Source organism: Centropristis striata, chromosome 9 (assembly GCF_030273125.1).
Source record: "Centropristis striata isolate RG_2023a ecotype Rhode Island chromosome 9, C.striata_1.0, whole genome shotgun sequence".
Classification (NCBI taxonomy): Eukaryota; Metazoa; Chordata; class Actinopteri; order Perciformes; family Serranidae; genus Centropristis; species Centropristis striata.
Window position 1 is genome coordinate 25,617,627 of NC_081525.1, and position 25,189 is coordinate 25,642,815.

Consider the following 25,189-nt stretch of genomic DNA (forward strand, 5'->3'; position numbering starts at 1 on the left):
GTGCTTCGAACGTCACCGAATCACCAACAGTGGAAGTGAACCGCTACCTCGCTGATCCTCCACTAGAAAGAACTTCAGAACTGCTCACATACTGGGCAAACCACAAAAATGTATATCCCAATCTTTTTCAAGTTGCTAAACATTTCTTATGCACCCCAGCCTCATCCGTGCCGTGTGAACAGGTTATTTCCAAGGCTGGGGAAATTGTATTGAAAAGAAGAAACCGCTTGAATTCCAAAACTGTGGAAAAACTGTTGTTTCTAAATAAAAATTCATAACAAGTTACACAAGCACAGTCACTGCCCTGTTTTTCAAGCACAATCTCTTTCCCCACCCACCCATGAACCTCTTTACCAATGAACCCCAAAACATTATTTGCCAAATTCCATAATATAATCTGTATTTGCACCAGCCCCATGTGAAAAGGGACCTCAGGCCGGATTCGAACCCGAGTCCGCCGCAGCATTCAACCTTAGAGGTACGCGCTCTACCGGTGTGAGCCACCGGGACGCCTTATAAAACATTATTGTTGTTGTATTCAGTCGTGTAGTTGAGAACAAATGCATGAACCAATCAATGACACGTCTCGATTGCACTTCATTTTATTGGCCACTAGATGTCCTACTGGAGCACTGTGTGTCATTGAAGCTTCGAGTAATGAACCATGTTTTGTATAAAGTGTCGAAGCTTCAACAAAGCCTCGATCAGCCATCACTAGTTATCATCACATGTAGCACCTTTATCTCTGATTAAATTGAAAAGTTTTGCAATGTTCTCCTCACATTAATCCACCGGAGCTAAACGACTGAAGTACCACTGCTTTTGACTCCACCCAGCTCAACGTTTGACTCCACCCACCTCAACGTCCGTTAGTTGAGCTTCGCCCCGAACTGCAGGCTGCAGCCGGGGTTGCTTGGCCGTTAGTACTTGAATGTTACGGACAACAACTGACAAAGCGCTACGACTTATTTTATTCAAATCAATTTTATTTTAAGCTATATTTGAGCGGAGTGTATGAAGTTTACTTTTGACAACAAAACGCAAAGTACCTTTTTTTGGGCTTTTAAAAAAAAAAAAATTCGACGTTGGAACAGCAGCAATTGTACGGTGGTCGGTTAGCAACAGGTGTGGTGGTTGAGGAAACGAAAGGTCCATATATCGTTGGAAGCAGATCTGTTGAGCTCTGATGCAGCTGAGATATTGAAGACGTGTTGGTAAAGTTTCAACAATACTTTTGGTGTCTGTATTTAAAGACATTGTTAATTAATTAATTTAAAATTGCAGCAATTGTTAACTTACTGGATACCATGCTAAACCTCCGGAGGTTTTCTGCTGTGCAAGTTGGAGGCTAACGTAAACGTTCGCTAATTAGCAGCTGAGTCATGTTCAGTCGGCGGTGATGTTCGTGCAGAGCAACGATAGTTCAACTAGCTAGTTATTACTCGTGTTTGTGGTGTGGGTGTGATTAAGTAGCATGCTACTTCAACATTCACAATTGGATTAAACAAAAAATCATTATTTTCCAGCTGCTATCTCTAGAGACGATGTCACTTTCGGTATGCTTTTGCAAAACAAAAACGATGAACGTTGTTGCAACGATGTTGCAACGTTATCCTTTGTTTAGCAAAAGTTTTCATCCACAAGAATAGAGTTATGAAATCATCCCCCAAATTTATTGTCTTCATGAAAGAACTCAAATTGTACTTAAAATCTCTAAAAATTCTAACAATCACAAAGGCACAAAAATTATTATTAAATTTTACAACTGAAATGAACATTTAAAACTAATTCGAATCCCCCTTATTAAAAACAACATTTAGACATTTTTATATGTATTTTATTTTTGTCTATGTTTGTATTTTAATTTTATTTCAACTGCTCTGAATTTACAATATTGATGTTATTATTATAAGTTTTACTGTTGATTGATGTTCACCTAGCATTCTTTCTACACGTATGCAAGGTATGTACTGTGAAAAACGTGCCAGAAATGTTTATTTTTGTAATTTTCAATAAAGCATTGGAAAAAAGTAGCATGCTACTTCACAATTAAAAATGGCCGAAAAGGAATAGGTTAGATTGGACTCATGACCTCCACTGACAGCATCTCCTGGAATTTTTTATTTATTCCTTTATTCCCTTTTAATTGATTCGAATACGATTTTGTTTTGTTTTTTAAATTGTCATTTTGAGATACTCAATACAAGATTGAGTCAATGCAGATACTCTTTTGTTGTTATTGTGACTTTATTTCAGCAGTGTGTGGACTTGCATTTCTCTTGTCTTCACTGTTCAGGATGTACAGTTTTTTTTTTTCCTTTTGTCCTTTTGCTGTCTTCTCCAGATGTCAGCAGACAAGATGAACCAGGAACAGGTTTTAGCAAGGCTGAAGAACGATGTCCGTTCCTTGCTCATTTCATCTAAGCAGGGCTTGGACCCTGATCAGCTCAGGAAAGACTATATCGCCATTTCTGGGCATCCCATGCCTCTGAAACTCCTGGGCTTCAGACACATCATGGATATGGTGAAGGAGATGCCTGACGTGGTGTCGATTAACTTCAGGCCAGATGGCAGCACATTCTTAAAGGGTAGAGGCTTTTATTTTTTATTTGAACATGGTTTTCTTTCTTACACTGTTTCAAATTGAGGGGGACAAAAATCAACACAGCAGTGTTTCATGCATTGAGCCTGGACTGGTGAAGAAGGTATTCAGGTCCCTTTAGTAAAGTTAGTAATACCATACTGCAGAATTACTCCACTACAAGTAAAAGTCCTGCATTCAAAACTTACTCCAGTAAAAGTGCAAAAGTATCAGCATCAAAATGTACTTAAAGTATCAAAAGTGAAAGTGCTCATTATGCAGAATGGTCCCACTCTGATTGTTTTATATATTCCAAATATATATTATATAAGCAGCATTTTATTGTTGTTCAGGTAGTGCTAATTTTAACTACTTAATATACTTGTATTTAGTTTAACTTATAAACCTCAAGATTGTGCTTAAGTGCAGTACTTGAGTAAATGTACTTAGTGTATTTCACCACTGGTCTTTTTTAATATTCCCCTTTGCAGCTGTTAGCGACGACTCCACCCAAAACATTGAGGAGCTGGTAGCGAAGCAACGTGTGTCTAAATCTAAAAAGAAGTTCAGTAGGGGAGAAGTCAGCAATTACTCGCCCCGCTACTGTCACAAGTCCCCTGCTGTGGTCCTTCCCAGGAGAGGTCGTGCTCCTCCGGCTGTCCCAGCCCAGCTGAGAGCAAAGCTCTACATACTGCTGTCCCAGGTATGACTTGAAGGTACCCTGTAAAGTTGAGCATTTTCTAGCCTTTTGATGTCTTTTTAAACACACCCTACTAAATCAGAGGCCTGACTGTGAAGTTCTGTTTGTTTTTCATGTGTTCATTTTCTAACAAAATCATGAATGATGTGGCCTCAAGGGTCCAATCAGGTTGTCCGACCTGGAGTTTAGCTTCATGCACTGCTATGGCTACCCGCTGCGTGTCCACAACTATGGCTTTTACTCCACTGGCGAGATGCTGGATGGAATGGCGGACATGGTTCTGATCCAGCAGAGCAGGCTGGGCTCAGTTATTACCCTGAGGCAACAAATGCTGCCCAGACCGCTGGTCCCACCTACCAGCTCACCTAGGAGGACTGGACCTGTAAAGTCAGAATCTCTTGGAACTGACAAGTCATCATTCAAAGGGACAGAAACCAAAACGCAGACACCAACAAAATCCCCAGGTGACGATTTACACCTTTTGAGTATCTTGTTAGAATGAGTCCATAAAAGTAATCTATATCCAGTGTCTTTAGGTTGGCTTTTTTGAGACTGGATAGCTGTTAAATGCCCAAAATGCATGGTGGCAAAATGTTAATCAGGTTCTTACGTCAGTAATGTCAAACCAAAACACTGTTTAAACTCTTTTTTTTTTTTTTTTTTTTTAAGTTTTGCGCTGAAAAAGCATTGAGCTAATATCGCATTGTTGTTAAACTTTAACACCAGTTGAATTTTTTATTAAATACCTTTTGTGGTTTAATCCAACTGAAGTCTCAGAGAAGCAGAGCCCTTTGACCCAGCCTGATACAAAGACTACCTTGGGCCCTGTTGATCAAGAGTCATCAACTCTGAGTAACAAGCCACAAGTAGTTGACAAGAATAAGGAAGGGGACTCAGAGCTCTGTCAGGATGCTCAGCTCTTTCAGAAACGTCTCCTCATGGTAAGCAAGTGTACCAACTGCATCTTGTTGCTTAGAGCAAGACAATAGAATGTGATATATAAAAGAGAGACCTAACACTGCTATTTAAAGTAGCATTTATCCAGTATTCCATTATTATCGTGTCATAGCACATAAACCAAAAGCACAGACTTAACTTTATCAAGGTAATATAAAGGAAAATAGTATGAAAAGAAAGTTGGTGTTTGTGTGTTGCAGTTTTTGTGTGGCAGTTACAACCAAAAGACTTGTTTTGGACCTATGGAGCTTTGAACAGTCAGAATAGGATTTGTCAGGATACATTTTGATATACCGCAGCAGAAATGCAACAAATACAATACCGCTGAGTTGAGAATTGTGTGGTAAAAATGAATTGTACAATTATTTATTTTAATTACAATTATCTTTGTTCTTTCTACACAAATTCTAATTCAGCTGGAAGAGGAGCTTCGCCAGCGAATCCTGGAGAATGGAGTTGCTGGCACCATTAGTCAGGAGCTGAAGGATAAGCTACGAAAGGTCAATTTATAAGTAGCTTTCTTGGTGTCACTGGTGACTACAAGCCTCTAATGTATGTCACTTACATGGCAACAATGCAATATAACCATGGTTACAAGTCTTTAATTATGTTCATATGCAGGTTGTAGGTCAGACCAGTGGTGGATTATCGGTGCACGATCTGCCTGCTGAGTACATGGTAAAAAAAAAAAGTCATTCATTTGAGGAAATTGATTAATTCCACATCCAGAAAAATTAAAAGCATTGGCTTCACTGTTTTGGTTTTGTGTCTTTCTACTCAATAAGTAATGGAATTTCCCCATGTGGGACAACAAAATGTATGCATTTTTTGTGCTCCTCAGAAGCTTTTTGGTGAGGATGTTCCTCTACAACAGAGCGGCTTTGTCAGTGTCACTGAAATGGTCAGTGCCATGAGTGACACCTTCCATCTGAAACCTGTAGTGGGTGACAATGGGCAGCACTGGATAGTCATGGACATACAGGACAGTGTCAATACACAATCAGGTATGTTTGTCTTCAAAGACCAGCTGTCAATATAACCCTGATTACTACTACATTTACATTATTTCTATTCATCGGTCACCAGTCTCTGTTCGTTTCTACGATTAACTCTTTTCTAATCAGTGACCTGTTGTAATAAGTCATTGTGTCTGACATACCAACTGCATTGTTGTGGAACGGTGTCTTTCAGCTATGCAGGAAATGTACTTTTCTTTATTTTCTAGACTCAAAAGTGCCTGAGAGTTTTGCTAACAGTGGGAAGCGGCCAAGGAGCTACTATTTCAGCTGTGGAGAGTCTCCTTGGAAAGGAAACGTGGAAGGAGATGATGATGATATCACAGCTGATGATGAGAATGAGGAGCTAGAGACCAGTAGCAATTCCAAAACCCACAAAATGGTCAGCCAATATCATTTTCATCATGTTTCATCATATTTACATTACTACTGTAATAGAGATATGATCTCTGGGATGCTGGCTTGATAGTTCCTTTAAGGACAGGGACTCCGATCAGAGAGTAAGGGCACGGAGCATTAAATCCACAAATACTATAATGAAGTATTCCCTGAATACAGGACATTGTGTGTGCGCGCGTGTGTGTGGCGGCTGCGACTCAGTCGATAGAGTAGTCACCAACTGATCGGAGGGTTGGTGGTTCGATCCCTGATCATGGCAGCCTACATGTTGAAGTATCCTTGAGCAAGATACTGAACCCCAAATTGCTCCCGATGCTGCGTTCATCGGTGTGTGAATGAATTCCCAATGGTGGCACCGTTGTAGGGTAGCCTCTGCCACCTGTATGAATGTGTGTGTGAATGAGCGTAGCCTGTAGTGTAAAGCGCTTTGAGTGGTTGCAAAGCGACTAGAAAAGCACTATATAAGTGCACGTCCATTTATTCATTAATTCATATAAGTGTCATACATACCTTATCAACAATATTGGTGCTGAATAATCAGATAAAATATGTCTGATTATAAAGAAATAAAGTCTCAGCATCCTGTTTTATACAAACAGAAATGCAGGGTATCCATATTAAATCCCCAGAAACACACTATAACTCAATTGTTGGCCAGAATGAACTGTTCTGTGGTAAACAGAACCCTCTGGTGGCTGAATAGTGCCACTGCAGCACTGGCAACAGCCACACTGTTAAACTCCGTGAATATGCACGGGCTTATGTATAATAGTAATCATGAACTTTGCAAGGTTACAAAATACATCTTAACTTAAAGCTATGACACTCATACCATAAATATTAAGGTAAATCAGATTTATTAGTGAGATAATGAACCAGGATGCTACTGCATATCTTGATTTCTTAGTAAGCGAGTGTCAATAACCCATTATCAGTGTACATTTACATTTAGTCATTTAGCAGACGCTTTTATCCAAAGCGACTTACAGGAAGAATAAAAACAAACAAGGTATAGTGCAATAAGAGCTATTAGTGCAAGTGCTAGTGACAATAATTTGAGGAGTAGAATTATCGTGTGGTGCTAGGAGAGAAGATGCTCTCTGAAGAGCGCCGCCGCGTTTTGGATCATCTTAAGCGGTTTTATTGTGCAGGCTGGCAGGCCTGTCAAGAGGGTGTTACAGTAGTCAAGTTTTGAGATGACAACAGCTTGTGTCAAGAATTGAGTGTACCTTGTGTAAATGTTGATTTTGTCTCTATATGTAGGTTAGACAACTATGAAACCTGTTAATGCCTATTAGACATGTAATAGAATAATACTGCTGTGTACCGCTCACCACACTCAAATTGCTTTTTATGTGTCCACCTGTAGCTGTCTCAGTTGTACCCTGTCATTCAGGGACATTGCAGCCCTGTGGTGCCCTTAGATGCCCTGCAGAGTCAACGTCTCAAACCCCCAACACGTCATGGTGCTCGTGAGCTGGCAGTAGTCCTGGTGGAACATGTGGAGTCGCCTGGACATTTCTACATCCGCTTCAGTGAGACTGAGGAGGCCCAAGCGATGCAGGATATGATAATTGAGATGAGGTGGTATCAAGCTTAGTTTTAGTTAATTTTAAATTTTCTGAATTGTCGAGAAGACAGAATAAAATATAACACTGACAGCATCTGTGAAGTCAAAGATGCAGCTTATGGCATTTAATAGAACCCTTTTTTAAATCATGAAACTATGCTGCAAAACTTCACAACATATCACCAATAGTCCAGCAGAGTTTCAACATAAAGATACAATTTTAGCTTGCTGATGTTTCTCTATGACATCCTATCTCATAATTTTTCTCTCTCTTCCCCTGTCGCCTCTAGACGATGCTATACCCATCCTAAGGTGTCTGAGCGCTACAGCCTCCCTGAGCGATTTGTTCGACAAGGTCAAGTGTGCTGTGTGTCGCCCAAAGGGATGTGGTTCTACCGGGTGGTGATCCATCAGATCATCAGCCCCACTCAGATCGAGGTGTACTACGTGGACTTTGGCGATATCACTGTGGTACAGAGCTCCAAACTCAAGTTTCTAAAGTAGGTGCATCTCAAACATTTAAGCAGTTAAACAGCACTACCACCACTACTACTAAGCTGATTAGTGTGTGTTTTTGCTGTGCTCTCTACCTGTTCGTCCTCAGGTCATGTTATGCGGATCTTCCGGCACAAGCAGTTCCGTCATCACTTGTTGGAATTCAACCCACCACTGTGAGTCTGATTAATATTATATTAATATTTACTTGGCAAATGTGAGCCCCGTTTCAAATGCCTCTATTAACTTCTTCCACAGTGGTCATTTCTATCTTGAATCCATCAAGTATTAGGACTACAGGCAGTGTTGAATTTCATGTTCTTTCATGCATTTATCCTGCATTATTAGACCGTTTTCCTTTTCCAGGGCAGCTGGACTGCTGAGGCAAAGGATTCTTTCCACAAGCTGTGCATCGATCGCACCCTGGTGGGCGCTTTGGATTGTTACACTGGAGATGTGCTTCAGCTCTACCTGTGTGACACACATAGTGATGACGACGTCTACATCCACTCTGTCCTGCTGAGCCAGGGCCACGGGACAGCCTGCAGCCCTGCAGCCAGTGCAGCAGTAAGCCACACACACACAAACAAACTTATTTCTTACATACATTTTTGATTGGCTGGCAGATGTCTTTGAAAATGTTTTAAAGACCGCTCAGCACACCTCAAATGTTTATGTATGTATTCAACAGTAATCCACTGTACTAAATCAGTGTATCGAGGGCTGAAACAAATGATGATTTTCATTATTGATTAAGCCGCCAATTATTTTCTCAATGAATCGATTAATTGTTTGGTCTATAAAATATCAGAAAATAGTGAAAAATGTCCATCCCAGTTTCTGAAATGTCAAAGTGATGTCTCTAAATGTCTTATTTTGTCAGTGCAAAACCCAAAAATATTCAGTTGTATATGATATAAAACAGAAAAGCAGGAAATCAATATTTCAGGAGCTGAAACATTTTCTGAAAAATTGGTTTAATGATGCTCCAATTAGCAAAATAGTTGGCTATTATTTTTCTGTTGACAAACTGATAAGTCGACTAAATAATACTGTTGCAGCTACAATATGTAACTGTACTTTTGTTAGTAAGGAGTTTATGACTTTAGGGAAGTCTGACTACAAACAAATGTTTATGTGACCATTGTATGAGTACTGAAATACTATTCATACACAACCCCAATTCCTAGAATTCCTAGTTATTACTTAATCTATGCATCCACTTCTAAATAACATTTACTGTGCACTTCTTTCTTTAGTTGTGTGTCCATGTTCGCCCAGTGAGTCTCTATCTGGGGGAGGGAATGGTTGACCTGCCAGAGGTAGAAGAGGTGGACGCTGTTTCACCCAAGCAAACAAATATGCTTGATCAGTTCATGTCTGCTTCACCGAAGGTACTACACACACACACACAAACACAAACACTCACACAAAGAACTAGTTTCTGCTGTTGTATGTAAAAAAGCTTTGAAAACAAAACAATGTCAGTACTGAGCTACTTGCATATTTGTGCTGGATTTGCAGCTTTATGTCTCAGTTGTTTCTTGTCTATGAGTTCTCTCTCTTTGTCTCTTCTCTCCCTCCCTCTCTTACTTTCTCTTTCTCACCCAATCTTTTAATGTTGCTGTAAAGCTTTTATTCTCCACTGTCCATAGCTCTTATCTTACCAGCCATACTGTCACTGCTGCAGGCCCACTGCAGCACACATCCTGATCACACACACACACACACACACACACACACACACACACACACACACACACACACACAGTTCCAATCCGATGCTCCTTAATGTATAGCCACACTGTTGAGAAGGTCACAGCTTGTTGTTGGCCAATAAATAAGATGACAGCCAATCAGTGGGCTGTTTAATGGATATTGGATTACAAGATTGTGCTGCTCTTATGTTAATGAGCAAATAGTTGTTATGTAGAAAAGCTTTTTTGAAATTGTTATTTGCCTATTAATTCACAGTTTAAAGTAAAAAGAGGAAATAAAATGTTCTTTTTACAAGAGAAGATGCATTTGGGCTGAACAAAAGTAGCAATGTAATACAATGACAGTTGAAACAAACTGAAGAAGACAACATTAACAAGCGTTTTATCATCCTTCGCTGCTTGTGCTCTTTAATATTATTCTTCACAAATCTTCTGCAATCCTGAATGAGGAAAGGGAACTCAATGTGTTATTTTTGGTAAGCCATGTGGACATGTAATGTAAAAGGCCTGAGCCATTAACACAGTCACAGTCACCTGATGTCTGACACATCATTTATGGTATCTCTTCTACGTTTATTTATACAATTTATGTATTATTTTTTTTAAAACAGCTTTATTTAAAACGTGACCTTTGCAGTGTGAGATATTGCTTATTTTCGTTGAATGTCAAAATTTGAATTTATTGGTAATATTTTCCGCTAATGGTAATGGAGGCAACCATTATTTTGGGTATTGTAGGAAACACCACGTCAGTGGCAATAATAAACAACTTCTAGCCTAGGTAGCTTTACATGCATTTTTATGTTCACATATGCAATGCCACCAGCTGAAATGACTTCGACCATATGTAATATTATCTAATGTGCAATAAAATATACATTTATAAGATGTAGTGTATGTTGGTTTATGAACAAATGAAACAGTAAATACAGCCTAACATCAAAGCACGGATACATTTTCTAATGAAATGTGAATCTGTTTCTTGATGTCTCAGGTTGAAGATGAAGAGATGCCCGCCCTGGAGTTTATTGAGGACAATGAGGTCAGCCCCCATATCCAGGTATGACCACCTGACACTGACTCCTTCCATGTTTCTGCAAAACATAGATGCATATAGTTTCTGTATGATACCATGTTTTAGCTTCTTTCTTCAACATCTGTTTTGCAGCATCATTTGAAAATATTGAGCGTGAGGTGCTAAATTGAAAGTTTTAGCAGAAATCTCAAACACATTAAACAAATTTTTTTTTTCGTACAGTATATCAGCTTTTTAGTAAGTAGAGCCTTGCTGTAATTGGTTTAAGACTGACTAATCAATGTTTACCTTACCTGTGGAATACAATTCAAGTTATTGTGTTTTCACTGATGTGTTTGTGTTTTCCCTAATTTAGATTAAAGATATATGGTAAATGGACCTGCACTTATATAGCGCTTTTCTAGTCGCTTTTGCGACCACTCAAAGCGCTTTACACTACAGACTGCGCTCATTCACCCTTTCACACACACATTCATACTGGTGGCAGAGGCTACCCTACACGGTGCTCAGTATCTTGCTCAAGGATACTTCAACATGTAGGCTGCGATGGTCAGGGATCGAACCACCAACCCTTCGGTTGGGGGCCAACCAACTCTCCCAACTGAGCCACAGCCACCCACGTGGGATGAAAAGATAATGTCAAGGCTTCCGGGCTGGCGGGCGACATGGTGGCAGCATCGAGCGACAGGTTCCTGACAGTAATAATTAAAAGTTGCCTGATATAACTCAAATTCAGTCGTAGATGTGCTAAAGATAATAGCGGGCTAACGAGACTGCCTAAAAAAGTGAAGAAAAGTTCCACACAGAGTAAAAACCTTGACGAAGAAGACTGCGCTGTCGCAAGCTTGCAACAACATGGAGGGACGAGGTGCAGCGACTTAATGGCATTATAGAGGACATTAATGAAATCGATAAAAGACTGGAAGAACCAGAGGAGCAAATCGCCACAACCGAGACTCCAGACAACGGAGGAAGTTTTAGCAGAGCTGGTTATATTCTAAATAAAGACAAAATGTAAAAAAAAAAAAAAGAGTGTCAGAAAGCACTATTTGTCCATGTGAACAGAAAAATGTAATGTTCAACAAAAACAGTAGCATGAACAAACACTACTAAAGTCTTGTTTACTGCTGTGTTTTATTCAGGGTATGGACATCAACCCCTTCAATGCTCTGCTAAATGATCAAACCATCACCTGTGGTGAATTTGGCTGGGCCCTGACCAAAAAATCGCCTCTGCACCCTTCCTGTCCGACCTCCAACCCTCTTACCCCTCTCACCCCTCCGGATTTGATACAGACCCAGACAACCCCAGCTCACTGTAAAGCTGATCCTAACGTGAGAAGATATCAGATTTGTTTGGTTTATGGAAGTAAAATCACTGTTGCTTTATAGATTTTGTCAAGCACTTTTAAGAAATGTAACTGTTCTCAGGTTCTGAGCATGACTCCTCCACCAACCCCAGCCAGTATCACTCCCAGCTACTATCCAGGACCAGAAAAGGAGCAGCACCAGCCCAAATTCACTGCCGAGTTGTTGGCCAAGCCACCTCCACTCCTGAGGACCCTGAGCCTCCACACCCCGGACCTGGGCCAAATCCACAACTGCACTCAGGGTACATATACATGTAAACACACTTGTTTTATTGTTTCCATCAAATTTTAGAAAGAAAACATTGCTGAACAAAAGTCCTAATGTACACACAGAGACTTGTCCTCTCTCTAGCGCGCACACACACACACACACACAAACTCACATTTCCTAATAGGATTATACAATGACCTTCATTAACCTGCACATGTACAGAGAGAGCGAGAGAGAAGCCTTCAATGAAATTAGACTGGGACATGGTTGCAGAGAGGACATATTGATTTCCATCCCGCTGCTTGCAGTGGTGGATGTACCTGCACTGGGAACCTGACACGGATTCAATTAGACCTGTTACCAGAGCTATTTGACCCAACAAGCTGCTTTCATTGCATTGCATTTGTCCCGATATCGATACACTGTCGCTCCACCATGGCTCTGCTTGCAGAGTGTTAATGAGAAAAGCAAAACAAAGTGGGTCAAGGCAGATTTATCTACAAATCGCTTTTGTGAACTGTAGCGTTACAAAGTGCTTCGCACGGCTGCACAAATACAGATAAAAACACAAGATAGAAACAAGAATTAGTACGACAGATTAGAAGATATGATGTTTGGGTGTGTGTGTTTTCTGAAAATGTGTGACTACATACAGACAGTACAATTTGACAATCTGCTGACAATATTCCCTGTATTTGGGCAATTTTCTTCCACTTCCAGTAGTATTCAGGGTATTTGTTTCTGTATTTTGTTTCTCAGCATGCCCTGAGACTGGCAAGCTGACTTCCCTCTGAAACCTGACATTGCAGAAACTTGACTCAATTTATTTATTTTTTTTAAATGGACACACTTGCAAATGCAAAGTCGGCAGTTGTCCCTTGTCATGATTCTCTTGTATCTCTTGATGTACCTAAGCTGAGTTTTGTCTACTCAGCATATTTGTTACATACTAAAGGGTCCTGAGCTTTTTGTTGAGCCGCTCCTTTGAGAAAACACTGTGTGGAATCTCTGCAGAGTATGAAACGGAACCAATGGGGAGATGGGTTTTTATTTATTACATTTTAATTTTGGAAAAATCTTAAAAGGTTAAAAGCAACTGAACACTCACTGTGGATGTTGCCTTTGCTGACCTCCAGTGGTTGGAGTTCTTGCCTTGCTGCTGTATTGTTGAAATGTACTCAGGGTTTGATTTATCAACTGATTTATCACTCATAATAAAGAAAGTAACAAGGAAGAAAATGTTAAAATAAATTAGCCTGTATTTGATTTTTTTTAATTGATTTTAGTCGCTAAAAAAATAAGGGCTTATTTACATTACATGTCATTTAGCAGACGCTTTTGTCCAAAGCGACTTACAATAAGTGCATTCAACCTGATGGTACTAGACATAGACCATAGGAATCGAGTAAGTACATAACATTAAGAGCTAACTGTCATTGCTAAAGGAGTGCTATATGTTAAACAAGAAAAGAAGAGAAAAGAATAAGAGGTTTTTTTTTTTTTTTTTTTTTTTAATATATCTGTTAGGTGACCATGACTTAACCGAGGTATTGTTGGAAGAGATAGGTCTTCAGCCTGTGGCGGAAGATGTACAGGCTGATTTATTTTATTTTTAAAGATTTTTTCCTTGACATGTTAGCTTTTTGAATTATTTAGCCACTACAATCTTTTTTTGGAGTCGCTGGATTGCCTTCCTATTCATCCTGTTTTTGTTTTTTTTTGTTTGTTTGTTTTTCTGCATTTCCCAAAAGCACTCAACACATTTCTAATCCACAGTTGATTATACAGAGCATAGAATCATGTCTTTTTCCTAACATAAACTATTTTAGGTGAATGTGTTAACATTGTTAGCTTGGGTGCAGTACAGTTGAAAATCATGAATAAAATCGCTGATTCAAAACACTTTGTCCTGTTCAGTTCAAATACAGTAGTTGACAGCATCACTGGTATCACACAGCTGCAACATAGGGCATGTTTTTCAGATTGCCTCTAGTTAAGTAGTACATTCCTCTGCTGGTTCAGTTCAGTAAAACCAGCCTATACCAGCACTTTACATAAAGTTAATAACTCACTACAACAGATCAGATTCTGATCATGATTGTTTTGGAGAAATCAGTTTGAAAATGTGTTGCTTTCTTTGTGCATATAGTATAATATGCTATTATATATAGTAGTATGGAGTAAAATAGTAGTGCCATATACTTATATTAATTATGAGTTTTATTTTGTTGTCCAGGTGTACCAGTGTCTCCGCTCCACCTGAGAAAGTCTGGCATCCTATTTCCTCTGTTTGGGGCCAGGTAGGTCGTGTCTCCTACGTCCACCTGAAGGAGTCAAAACCCAGAGGAAGGGAAAAAAATGTCTTCACTATGACTACTAATCTCATATTGTGACACTGCAGTTTTGGAATAATTTTTGTCAGCAAGCACTTTAATTATTTACGGAATTGTAAAACGTACTAAAAGCATTTTTATAAGAAGTTAATTTTAATCTATTCTCGATTAGTTAAATTGTGTGTTAGGCTTCTGTTTGTAAGTTTCACCTCAGTAGCACTTTACTAACAGTTTAGTCTTGGAAGGCAAAAAGACACAAGAAATGGATGGCTGTTCTTTTTTAAATGTGACTTAGCTTGTGAATGCTTTTTGTTTTAAAACAAAACCAACATTTTTTTCTTCGTTTGATTTTCTCAGAAGCCATCAGTATGTCTGCCCGTTAAATGGTTTAATTTCTTTAAACATATTAACATTGCTGTTCTGATCCAAAATAAAACACTTCAAAATACTGTTATGATAAACATTACAGAAAGTTATGACAAATGTAATTTTATTTTGGAAAATAAATATTATTGGGTAGAATATCTTAGTATTTTTACTTGTGTCGTATGATTCTTTGTAGTGGGCTTCAACTGTTTTTCTTTTCAATAGTGCATCCAATGTCTAACATAAATACGTAGACCAATTTGAAAACATTTATTCCAATGTTCTCGAAAGAAGACTCAGACTGTCAAACCTTGGATCCAGAAAGAGCAATGCCCTGGTTGTGACAATGGATCAGCTCTCCTCTGTTTGAGGGGTAATTTAATTTACTCAGCCAGACTTCTACAACCCTGTTCACAAGGGAGTTCTGAGGGGGGATACTGTGGGAATATGGGGTATGGGGTAACTGGTTCCTACGGGCCATCCGGCCCTTGTATAACCAACTTGTGAGCTTCGTTTGAATACTGGGCACGTTAATCATGTTTTCAGTGGGTTTGGCCTCTGGCTCTCTGCTCTTTGCAGTTGATTTGGTTCTGTTTGCTTCATCAGACCGTGACCTCACATGTGCACTGGGGCACTTTGCAGCCAGGTGTGAAGTGGTCTGGATGTGATAGAGTAGCTACAAGTCTGGCCATGGTTCTTTGCTGGAAATTAATGGATTGAGCTACTGCCCCAAGCGAACATGTTCTACTTATCTCAGGGTCTTGTTCAAAAGTGAGGGGAAAATAGAGTGTGGGATGAACTGGTGGATTGGTGCGACTTCAGCAGTGATGACTGCTCTGTGATGAAGAGGGTGCTGAGCCTGAAGGCAAAGCTCTTCCAACCCTCACCTATGGTCACCATTTAATCTTTGGTTAGTGACCCAAAGAATGATATTGCGATTGATAAAGCCTTTTTGATTTAAAGCATTAAGATACTGATCATGTTTTGTGCTCCAGGAAATCTAAAGAGCGCCAAGACAAATTGTTTCCTTTTGACCTTTTTAAATAATGTAATTTTAAAAATGCTTCAGTCAGTTTTGGGATTTCACTGTTGTTGGACCTGTACTGCTGCAGCTGTAGTGCCATTTCTCATCCCTGGTTCTACTTACCTCACCAGGACAATGTCAGTGTGACCTTCAGACAGGCAATTAATCCATACTTTGCCTCATCCTGCTGAGTCACTCAAACCTTTCTTGTTTACACAAATCTGTTTTGCCGCAATGACTTGCGTGACTCTGCTCTCCCAATGAGACAGCATGAGAACAGAAACACTTTAAAAACATGTCTCAGAGGGAATATGGATGAGAAAGACGAGACCAGATCAGCGCACGGGAACAATGAATAAAACACAACAAGAAGACCATCTCTAAACTCAGCAATGCTCATTGCTGTGAATCAGGGTGCTTTACTGAGCAGAGCTGACAGCTACAGAGCTAAAATGTGTTTGTGTTATTTCGCAGAGCCACCCACGCAACCCAATATAGATTCAAATTTCCACAGTTCCAAAATTCTTCATTTACCAAAACAAGTCAAGAAAAGCTAGTTTAATGTATGTATTCTTCTGAAACCTATGGAGAGGCTAGAGCTTAAAACTAGAGCTTGGTTACCAAAATGTGCTTGGACTAAAGGTTAAACCAGAATGTGGAGCCCTGGATCATTAGTCTGCATCCTGCTGGGCCTCCTGACCTTTACTGGCTCAGCCACTTAGGTTTTTTTTAAAAGACTGATAATGACACTATATATGTGTGTGTGTGTGTTTATGTATATGTGTATGTATGTATGTATATGTGTATATATGTATATATATGTATATATATATGTATATGTATGTATATGTATAAATGTATATATATGTATGTGTGTATATGTACAAATCTCTTGGTTTTGTAACACAAACCATATCTCTGTTTGCAAGTCAAATGCATACAATATGAACAACATTATTTTTCATGTTCTCATCCTCTTACAAGCATACACATTATTATTAATTATTGTATTGTATTATTAGAACACACAGCACATATTTACACAACAGAAAGCTTTTACAAATGCAAGCACACACATTGCAAGGCTTTGCTTGATACAAGCTCCATTACTGTGTGTGGAGGAGGGTGAGGGTTGGTAAGGCAGACACACATGTAAACCTTATTAAGGAGGAGGGTAATGTGGTTGCAGCTGAATTAGCAGCCAACAGCAGCTGAGCATCAGTGTGCTGAATGAAGCATGAATATCTGATGGCTTTGATTTACAGTGGAGACCCTGAACCAGACTGTCAGAGGAAGACTGCGTTTGTTTCACAGGCTTTTGGTTTGCTGATTAGCTGAGTGGATGACTGCTACTATTGATCATCTAACTGCTTTGTCTCCCCTTTTTCTGTTTTTCTTTTTACATTTGCATTCATATTTTGGACATTTCATTGATGCCAGAGCAGCTTTATTGAAAGTAGCCGGCAAAGCAAGAGCAGACACATCTCTAGGAGTTGTTGGAAGGCATTAGAAGTGGCAGGTTTCGGGTCTGAAAGTGAAGCCAGTGTATAAGTGCCTGAAACTTTCATTCTTTCTAATGGCCAGCAGGGAGCGACTCCACTGGTTCAAAAATAAGTTCATTGACTGCTTCTGAATTGTGTTTTTACATTTTAGTATTGGTACCTTTTCAACTAATGGACAGCCCTACCAGCAGGTGTGTTTTATAAAAATAAATATGACATTGTATTTTAGCAAGATGTCACCCAAATATGTACGAAAATATGGTTATAATCAATAGTATAGATGTTGGATATTATTATTGGTGTTGTCCCCAGAAAAACTGGTGTCAGCTGAGAAAAAAACCCCAACAGAAGCACCTTATCTCAGACTAGTATATTCCACATTCTGTCTTTTGTCTGCTTTTATTGAGTGATTCTAGATGTTTTAATGAGTGTGTGTCCATGTGTGCGTTCTAATAGGGTGTGTAGTATTTGAGTAGGATTGTGAACGAGCAGCCATGCATGTGTGACTTTGTATGCTGTGTGTAAACGAGGGGGTATTAAGTCACACTCATACACTGAGAGATAATTTCTAGAAGAGATGCGCCTTTATTTTTATCCCTGTGTCAAAATTCTTATCTGCTCAATTAATTTGAGGACAATTCTTCTGCTAAACCCTCAGGCCTCTGGTTCTCTTACTTCTACACACACACACACACACACATACGTGTATATATATATATATATATATATATATATATATATATATATATATATATATATAGAACCAGCACTTTCAATGAGGCTTTTCGACTCTACACATCCAATTTATGTGTCACGCTTAGTTAACAATTTCCTTGTTCCTTCTACTAACTCCAAGCAATACTTTAATCACCACTTCATGTGCAGGGATTTACCTTGTTAATATATTGCTGGTATCGTTATGCTCAGATTATTTGTGTCACTCTTAAAATGGCAAATTTTTTGCTTTAACTTATCGTTAGGATATAAATGTTAATTGCGTAATGGTTTACATTGGTTTCTTACTATCCTCTCTTTCACATTTCTGTCTGCTGCTGGGTCCAATTCCATGAAAAATGAATTATCATTAACAGCACAAAGCAAGTGTATCGACCATTGTGGTACTAAAACATGAAGAGGATCTTGCTTTTGTTTTCTCCTGTAGCTATCCCCAGGTAGCAGAAATGGTAGACAGTGGAACAACCAAAAAAACTGGGGAAGCTCAAGCTGGCAAATGAAAGTCTCTTGATGGAGAAGGCAAAGCGGGTGAAGAGGGGAGAATGATAAAAAAACAAGGTAAAATAAGAGAGCTTTGGGTCCTGTGTGGGTTCCAAACTGACATTAATTTGGCATTCTTTTTTTCTGGATCAGAAACTGCTTACTTATGAATGCAACCAGGTTAATATCACTGAGATTGGGGTTTCTAGTTCAGGCTGCTAGTGGTAGCCGTGTTACTGACGCTACCACTAGCAGCCAGAAAGGGAGCGAGGGGCTACAAACAAACATGTATGTTTATCTCTGCAAAAAAAGAAACAAACATTTTCAGGAAAAGAGAAAGCAATCTGGTTGTCTTTACAACGGCAGCAGGAACAACAGTAATACCACTTGGAAATGCTGTTTAGTAATTAACATGATATACATTATCTAACTTCATACACAAACAGAAATGTACGTTGTTTTTGGCAACCAGCAGCACAGTAATGACGAGCATAAAATAAAATACATTTTGAGGTATTGGTAGGCAGATGTTTTTAAACTTTGGACAGAGCCTATATGTCCCTTCCTTCCCTAGTTTTAGCCTGTATGTAAAGCTAATGTAATCACATCCATCTCAAGCTCATCACAGACAGACAGACAGAGTGGTTTTGGGAGGTTTGCACAACATACTACTCCTATATTTTTTTTTTATTATTCTTTTTAGATTTTTCTTGAGAAACTATCCCGCTATCCCGACGACCCTCCCCTTATGATCCCAGCCATGCCTCCTGTCAGTCTGCACCTGAGAATTTATGGCTCTGTGAATTAATGGAGGCCTTGAAGAGGCCCCCCTCCTCTGTCCCCCCTGGGGGACAGAGGAGAGCTGCCTGTTGGAAGGACAGAGGGAAAGAAGGAGAGAAGAGGGATGAAGACTAATGCTGACTGCCATTTCTTCACCTCACCCTTGTCCTTGATGGTCCATCTCATGTGCTCATTAATGTCCAGTGTGGCTGTGTCCCAGTTTAAACTTTGCTTTGAGAAGTGACTATAGCCCTCCTTTCTCATAGAAAATCAGGTTTTATATATATATCAGGTTTTATATATATATATATAATAATATATATATATATTTTAAACATTTAAACACACAATCACCTTCAAGTGTAAAAGTTCATATTTGACCTTGAAACAGTATCTTTAAGTGGCTCTACATGGAATTTAGAGCCTATCGATTGCCTTCACACAGCTCTCAATCATAAGTTGGATGTTATCAGCTAAAGTTCCACAAAAAGGCCGCGTGAAGGCGTGCTTATCGATAACTGTGTTTAAAAATGGGGCTACTGTATGATTAACAGGTCGTTACCCCTGTGTAGTGTGTTTTGGCTTAGAACTTTTATCTGTTCAATGTTTGTGGACTAAAAGACACGACAAGGAGTTCGCAGTTAATTGAGAAGAATTTTTGTGCTTTGCTAATAAGCTAGCTAGCACTATGTTTATTCCTAAAAACTTAATTTATTGTTTATGGTTGTCAGCCACAGACATGCTGTACATTCTGTCCAATTCCTGTAACGTAACATGGAGGTATGAACATGATGTTCATGAGTGTGACTACGGCTATATTATATATTATATATATTATATTGAAACAAAAAAATGACAGGAAGGGCAAAACTTTTCTTGAAAATTACGTGTCAGTGATCAAATTTTAAGTGTTTTCATTCTAGAATTTGTGGTATTTATAATACATGTTCTTAATTTAAAAAGCTTTTTTTTTTCAGAGATTCCATTCTTGTACCACTAGAGGGAGTTTGCGGATCAGCAGTGTTATGCGGTGTTTATATTTCTGTACCATAGTTTGTGAACCAGTTGCAGTGTAAAAATGCTCCTTACAGTACATAGACGTTAAAATAAAAAAACACAGCAAATTTCAAAATAGCTTTGTTACCCTTGCATCCAGCATGGTGGAAATACACAGGGCAGTTGTTAAAATAAAATATTATCTTTCTCACAAATCCATTGTTCATATTCAAGTCAGTACAGGTTCCCCAGACCACCTGCTACTCTTCCTGCTGTTCTCCACCTGGATGCAGATGTGACCAGCTTTATTTGGCAGCAACATCCAGCTGCAGCTAAGCTCCAGCCTCAGTTAATATGCGATGGCACACACTGACAGTTCCATTAAACCGTATTTATGGCAGCCACAAGTAATCGATATGCAGATACGCCAGGCTGTCCGCATTCTCAGAATTGTCTTTGGTCCAGCAGTGCAATGCATCAAACTGCCATGCTCAGTGACAACAGAGACAATATACACCATCACTGGGTATTGTTTGTCCCCATAGACCTCTTTCTTTCTCTCTCTCTCTCTGTCTCTCTCTCTCTCTCTCGCTCCCTGTCTCTCTCTCTCTATCATCCTGTCTTTCCTCCTCCATCGTCATCTTTCCCTTATCCCATCCTCCCTGCTTTTGCCACCTCTGCTACAGTATCCTTCTCTATCCAAAACAAACACTTTAGCCTGTATCTTCCATTCTATAGAATAATATAAAATATATCCATTAAACAGGCAATGTAGAAAGATATGCTCTATGTGTGAATGTTCCTGTCAGGAGTGACCTCCAGTAAGCACTGTGAATCTGTAGTTAAAACCCTCTCTGCTCACGCCATTGTCAGTCCCTTTGGTGCATTAGACAGGGTTTGTACAACAAAAGACACTCAGCTATACAACATATCTGGGATCAGCAGACTTAAACCCGTTCCTATACAGTAGGCAATGTCACAGCAGACTCTGCAAGCCTTCAGTTTAGACTTTCATTACATAAAACTACAATTTGCAGCTTCTGCACCAAAGACAGTTCCCCTGGGAGGAACCACCACTATTCAATATGACAACCAAATGGTGCTGAAGGAGTGCAGAATAAATGGGCTCAAGTACAAAAGGATGTTGAGATTAAATGATTCTGAAAAGTTTTGGAATACGTTTAATGACAATATGTTTTAATGATCAGTTATCTTTTTCCATAGATCTATACATTTTTATGGTTAAGGTCTGGGACTGTGGTGAGGGTTAGACAACTAAAATACTTGATTGTAGATAGGGAAAGGTTAGGGTTTAGTTAACCCCTGATCTGTGATGTGACCATATAAATAGCAGCCATCGCAACATGCACACTCAAGGCTCACTTCCTGCCTCACTGTTTGCTAATTTGGCACTGAATGTTGTCATTGGACGTAAATCGTGCAATGTAGAGTAGTCCAACATGAACATATTGCCTAAAGGGATCCTGGACTGTTGTATAAAGATTGTGTTCATACAAGTGTAAAAAGCTCTGATCTACCACCACAGTGACCCAGCTTCACTTCCAAGGCAATGGTGCTTCAAGCTTGGGCACCGCATCAAACATGCTGGTCACTTTTCATGGGGGGAGAACGCCAGAATGGAACCTTTCCATGTCAGTGCTTTTGTGACCACTACTTTTCTGGCAGCCGTATGGAGGGTTTTCTTTGCACTAGATTGCTGAAAACTTGAGCTTTGGCACCAATCCTGGAGTCCCGGAGCAGATGAAAATAAGTTCCAGCAGGGGGTCTTGGCTAACTCTTGAAAACAGGATGAGGAGCATCAAGGTGCTTGGAGTTTAACCAGGTGACAAAGTTTAGGTGTTTGATCAAAATGCTTCCTGGATGACTTCCTGTGGAATTATTTAGGACGTTTCCAACTAAGTGGAGACCCCACCTGGAGGATATACCCACAGTGGCCAATACAGGTCGACAACACGAAGCCAAAAGCTCACAACACAACGGAAGTGAGGATTGAACGGATGTTGGTGTGACTTCTTTGGTGTTGTGGACAATGAAGAAACGGTAAAGGAAAGTTTGCCGCTTTAGAAATAAATGAAACCTTGTTTGTGAGCTATGATTACTATAGCTATTTTATTCTAATAGACGAGTAATGTTTTTCTGCTGTATCCCTGCCAAACAGCCTAGCTTCTATTCGCCTTATATGTAAATATAAAGACACTGAAAAACATTACTCGTTTTGTGTTGAGCTTTTGGCGTTGTATTGTGATCTTTTGGCTTTGTGTTGTGTTGTTTGGCTGTGTGTTGTATCGTGTATTTTGGCATTGTGTTGTGGCTTTTGAATTTATTCAACCTGTATTGGCCACCGTAAATGCCTGGGGAAAAGGACATGAGGCTACCTTGCTTATACATGTGCTGCCACCAGGTTGATAATGGCAGAGAACGGATTGATGGATGATTCTAATGGATTAGGTCAGTGGGGAAGTTCTTGCGGGGATGTTGTGCTTGTGTGTTTTTTATAGACCTATTCAGAATGGATGAAGCTTCTCTGCTTACTTCCACTTTACGAAAATGAATCTAAAATATCCCGGATAAGGATGCTGCCATCTTGCACTGTTGACATAATTTGGAGCCAGGGTTTGTACAGTAGTGATGCGGGCGGTGGATCACCAGTATCTAGGTCTGCCCACCCCTGTTTCATGGCATCAAATAACTAATTAATTTAATCTGAATTATCACTCTAACACACACCAGTGTGATAAGAATCACTTACGATGACGACAGAGACCATTTTTTATTTGATTTTTTGTGTGTTCATCTGCTAACATGGAGGGGGCAGGGTTTATGAGCTTTACTGTAGCCAGCCACCAGGGGGCAGTTGAGATGTTTTGGCTTCACTTTTAAGGAGCTGTCATGCCTTCCATCTTTAAATACAGTGTATGTATGCTTTGCTTGTGTGTTTGTGTCTGTTAACAGTTCACTCAAAGAAAAAATGTACTCCCTGAAGAAGTGCTGTCTATCCGTGCTTGTTCCTGACTGTGCTAGATTGCTGGTGACTGATCATGCAGCATGTACTGCGTTCATTTATTGCAATTTGAAAAGTTCTGTATCTGCACTTGAGTTAGCATAGATAGATATTGATGTTACCTGGCTGCGTGTAATCGTTCTTAAACCGATGTCTGTCTGCTGTTAAGTGATGAAACTTTGTGTTTAGAGAAGCAGCGGTGAATGAAGAACAGACTGAGCAGCAGGTCACCTGATCAATGGCTTCACTTACAGCCAGGTGCAAAACGCTTAGTCATGATCAATCGTCACCCACATGCTACGACTCCTTTGTCCTCTTCTTCTTTTTTCTCCTCTTTTCTCCCATACCTCAATTTTCAATACCTCTTTCTGTCCTATAATCTTCTCTCTACTTACCTTTTTGTTGTCTTCTCTTGCCCTCTAATTCTAGCCCTCTTTTGTCCTCTGTTTATCTTTGCTCTTTCTTCCCTCTCTCCTCATCCATGTTTATCTTGCAGAGACAGAGGAAATTGAAACGTCACCTGTAATCACTGCGTTCTTAAAGTTATATTTTAAAGTGATATTGACCAGCTGAAAATTTAAGTTCTATATATAGGGCAACATGATAACTGGTAGAAGTCTCTATGGAACATAATGTCAGCAGCAATTTTCAGACCTTGCTTTCTTTCTTGCATTATGTTAGGATCAAACCTGACTTTATGCCTTGTCTCCATCTTTTAATTAAGTTTAATAACCAATATGTATTTTTTCCTCACAGTATATGCAGTTTCTTATGTGAGTCTGTGTTGTCTGAAACAAATAACTAAAGTGACCCATTTTTAGGCTCACCAGATTAAGGAAAAAAAGCTTAATGTGAAAAGGGAGAAAGATGTTAAGCCTTGCTGATGAAGTGCTTTGCCAAGTGGTAAAATTAGACATTTGGCAAATCCATGACTCGCAGAAAAAAGCTCAAGGCCTGCTCACACCTTCATGGTTGATGATGAGGTTAGGGAATGTGCTTAGGGAACTGGGATTTACTGATTGGGTAAATATGTGGAAAACATTCACAGAAGGTTTTGAGTAAAGCATCCAGGATAGTGACTTCATATTTTACTAGATATGTTTCCTCTTACCTGTGGTGCTATTTATATATCTAGATTGTTTTTGGTGTGGTGTGTTAAAATATCGACCCTATAGGTGTCTATCTTCTCTTGCATATAATGGAACTATGGCTCGCGACTTGTGGTCCTCAAAGAACAAAAAAAATACATTTGAAAAACTATACAGCAACCTGCCGACAATATCTCCCCGCAGAAAGAAGCATGCATCCACTGAGCTGCTGTAGCTAACTTTACAGCTCAGCCAAATAAGGACACAAGAAAGGTTTACATCTCGCACTGAACCTCTTATCCATGAGTAAATGCATGCTTCTGTCTGTGCAGTGATACAATTGGTAGGTGTAGTTAGGTAGAAATGAAATAGTTCCTCAATCTGCTCACAACAAGGTGTGGATTGTTTTGAGTAACCGTGTCATGATTTATCAAAAAGACATAATTGTTGAGTTTTTCAAAATGTATTTTTTATGGCGCTTGAAACACCAAAGTGTATCTGACAAACTCACAACCAAACAATCTAAGTTGAAATAGCATTACAGGGATGAAGAAAAATATATACAGTGGTGTTCAAAATAATAGCAGTCCAATGTGACTAACCAGATTAATCCAGGTTTTTAGTATATTTTTTATTACTACATGGCAAACAAGGTACCAGTAGGTGCAGTAGATTCTCAGAAAACGAACAAGACCCAGCATTCGTGATATGCACGCTCTAAAGGCTGTGCAATTGGGCAATTACTTGAAAGGGGTGTGTACAATAATATAGCAGTGTCGCATTCAATCAGTGAGGTCATCAATTTTGTGAA

The 25,189-nt window shown here is 39.4% G+C and overlaps 1 protein-coding gene across 2 annotated transcripts; it reads left to right on the forward strand.

Annotated features, from left to right (window-relative positions):
* Positions 1-855: 855 nt before the first annotated feature.
* tdrd5 (tudor domain containing 5) lies at positions 856-14,738 on the forward strand. 2 transcript variants are annotated; one of them, XM_059341913.1, is made up of 18 exons: positions 856-1,214; positions 2,345-2,588; positions 3,073-3,284; positions 3,439-3,745; positions 4,053-4,222; positions 4,655-4,738; positions 4,860-4,916; positions 5,083-5,242; positions 5,464-5,636; positions 7,023-7,237; positions 7,514-7,723; positions 7,828-7,894; positions 8,085-8,285; positions 8,978-9,112; positions 10,431-10,496; positions 11,615-11,806; positions 11,903-12,083; positions 14,289-14,738. In XM_059341913.1, exons 2-18 carry the CDS (start codon positions 2,345-2,347, stop codon positions 14,354-14,356), a joined length of 2,742 nt encoding a protein of 913 aa, XP_059197896.1. In that variant the 5' UTR covers positions 856-1,214; the 3' UTR covers positions 14,357-14,738. The 2 variants fall into 2 exon arrangements, with proteins under 2 accessions (XP_059197896.1, XP_059197895.1); XM_059341912.1 differs by having other exon boundaries at positions 858-1,214; positions 5,080-5,242.
* The last annotated feature ends 10,451 nt before the right edge of the window (positions 14,739-25,189 follow it).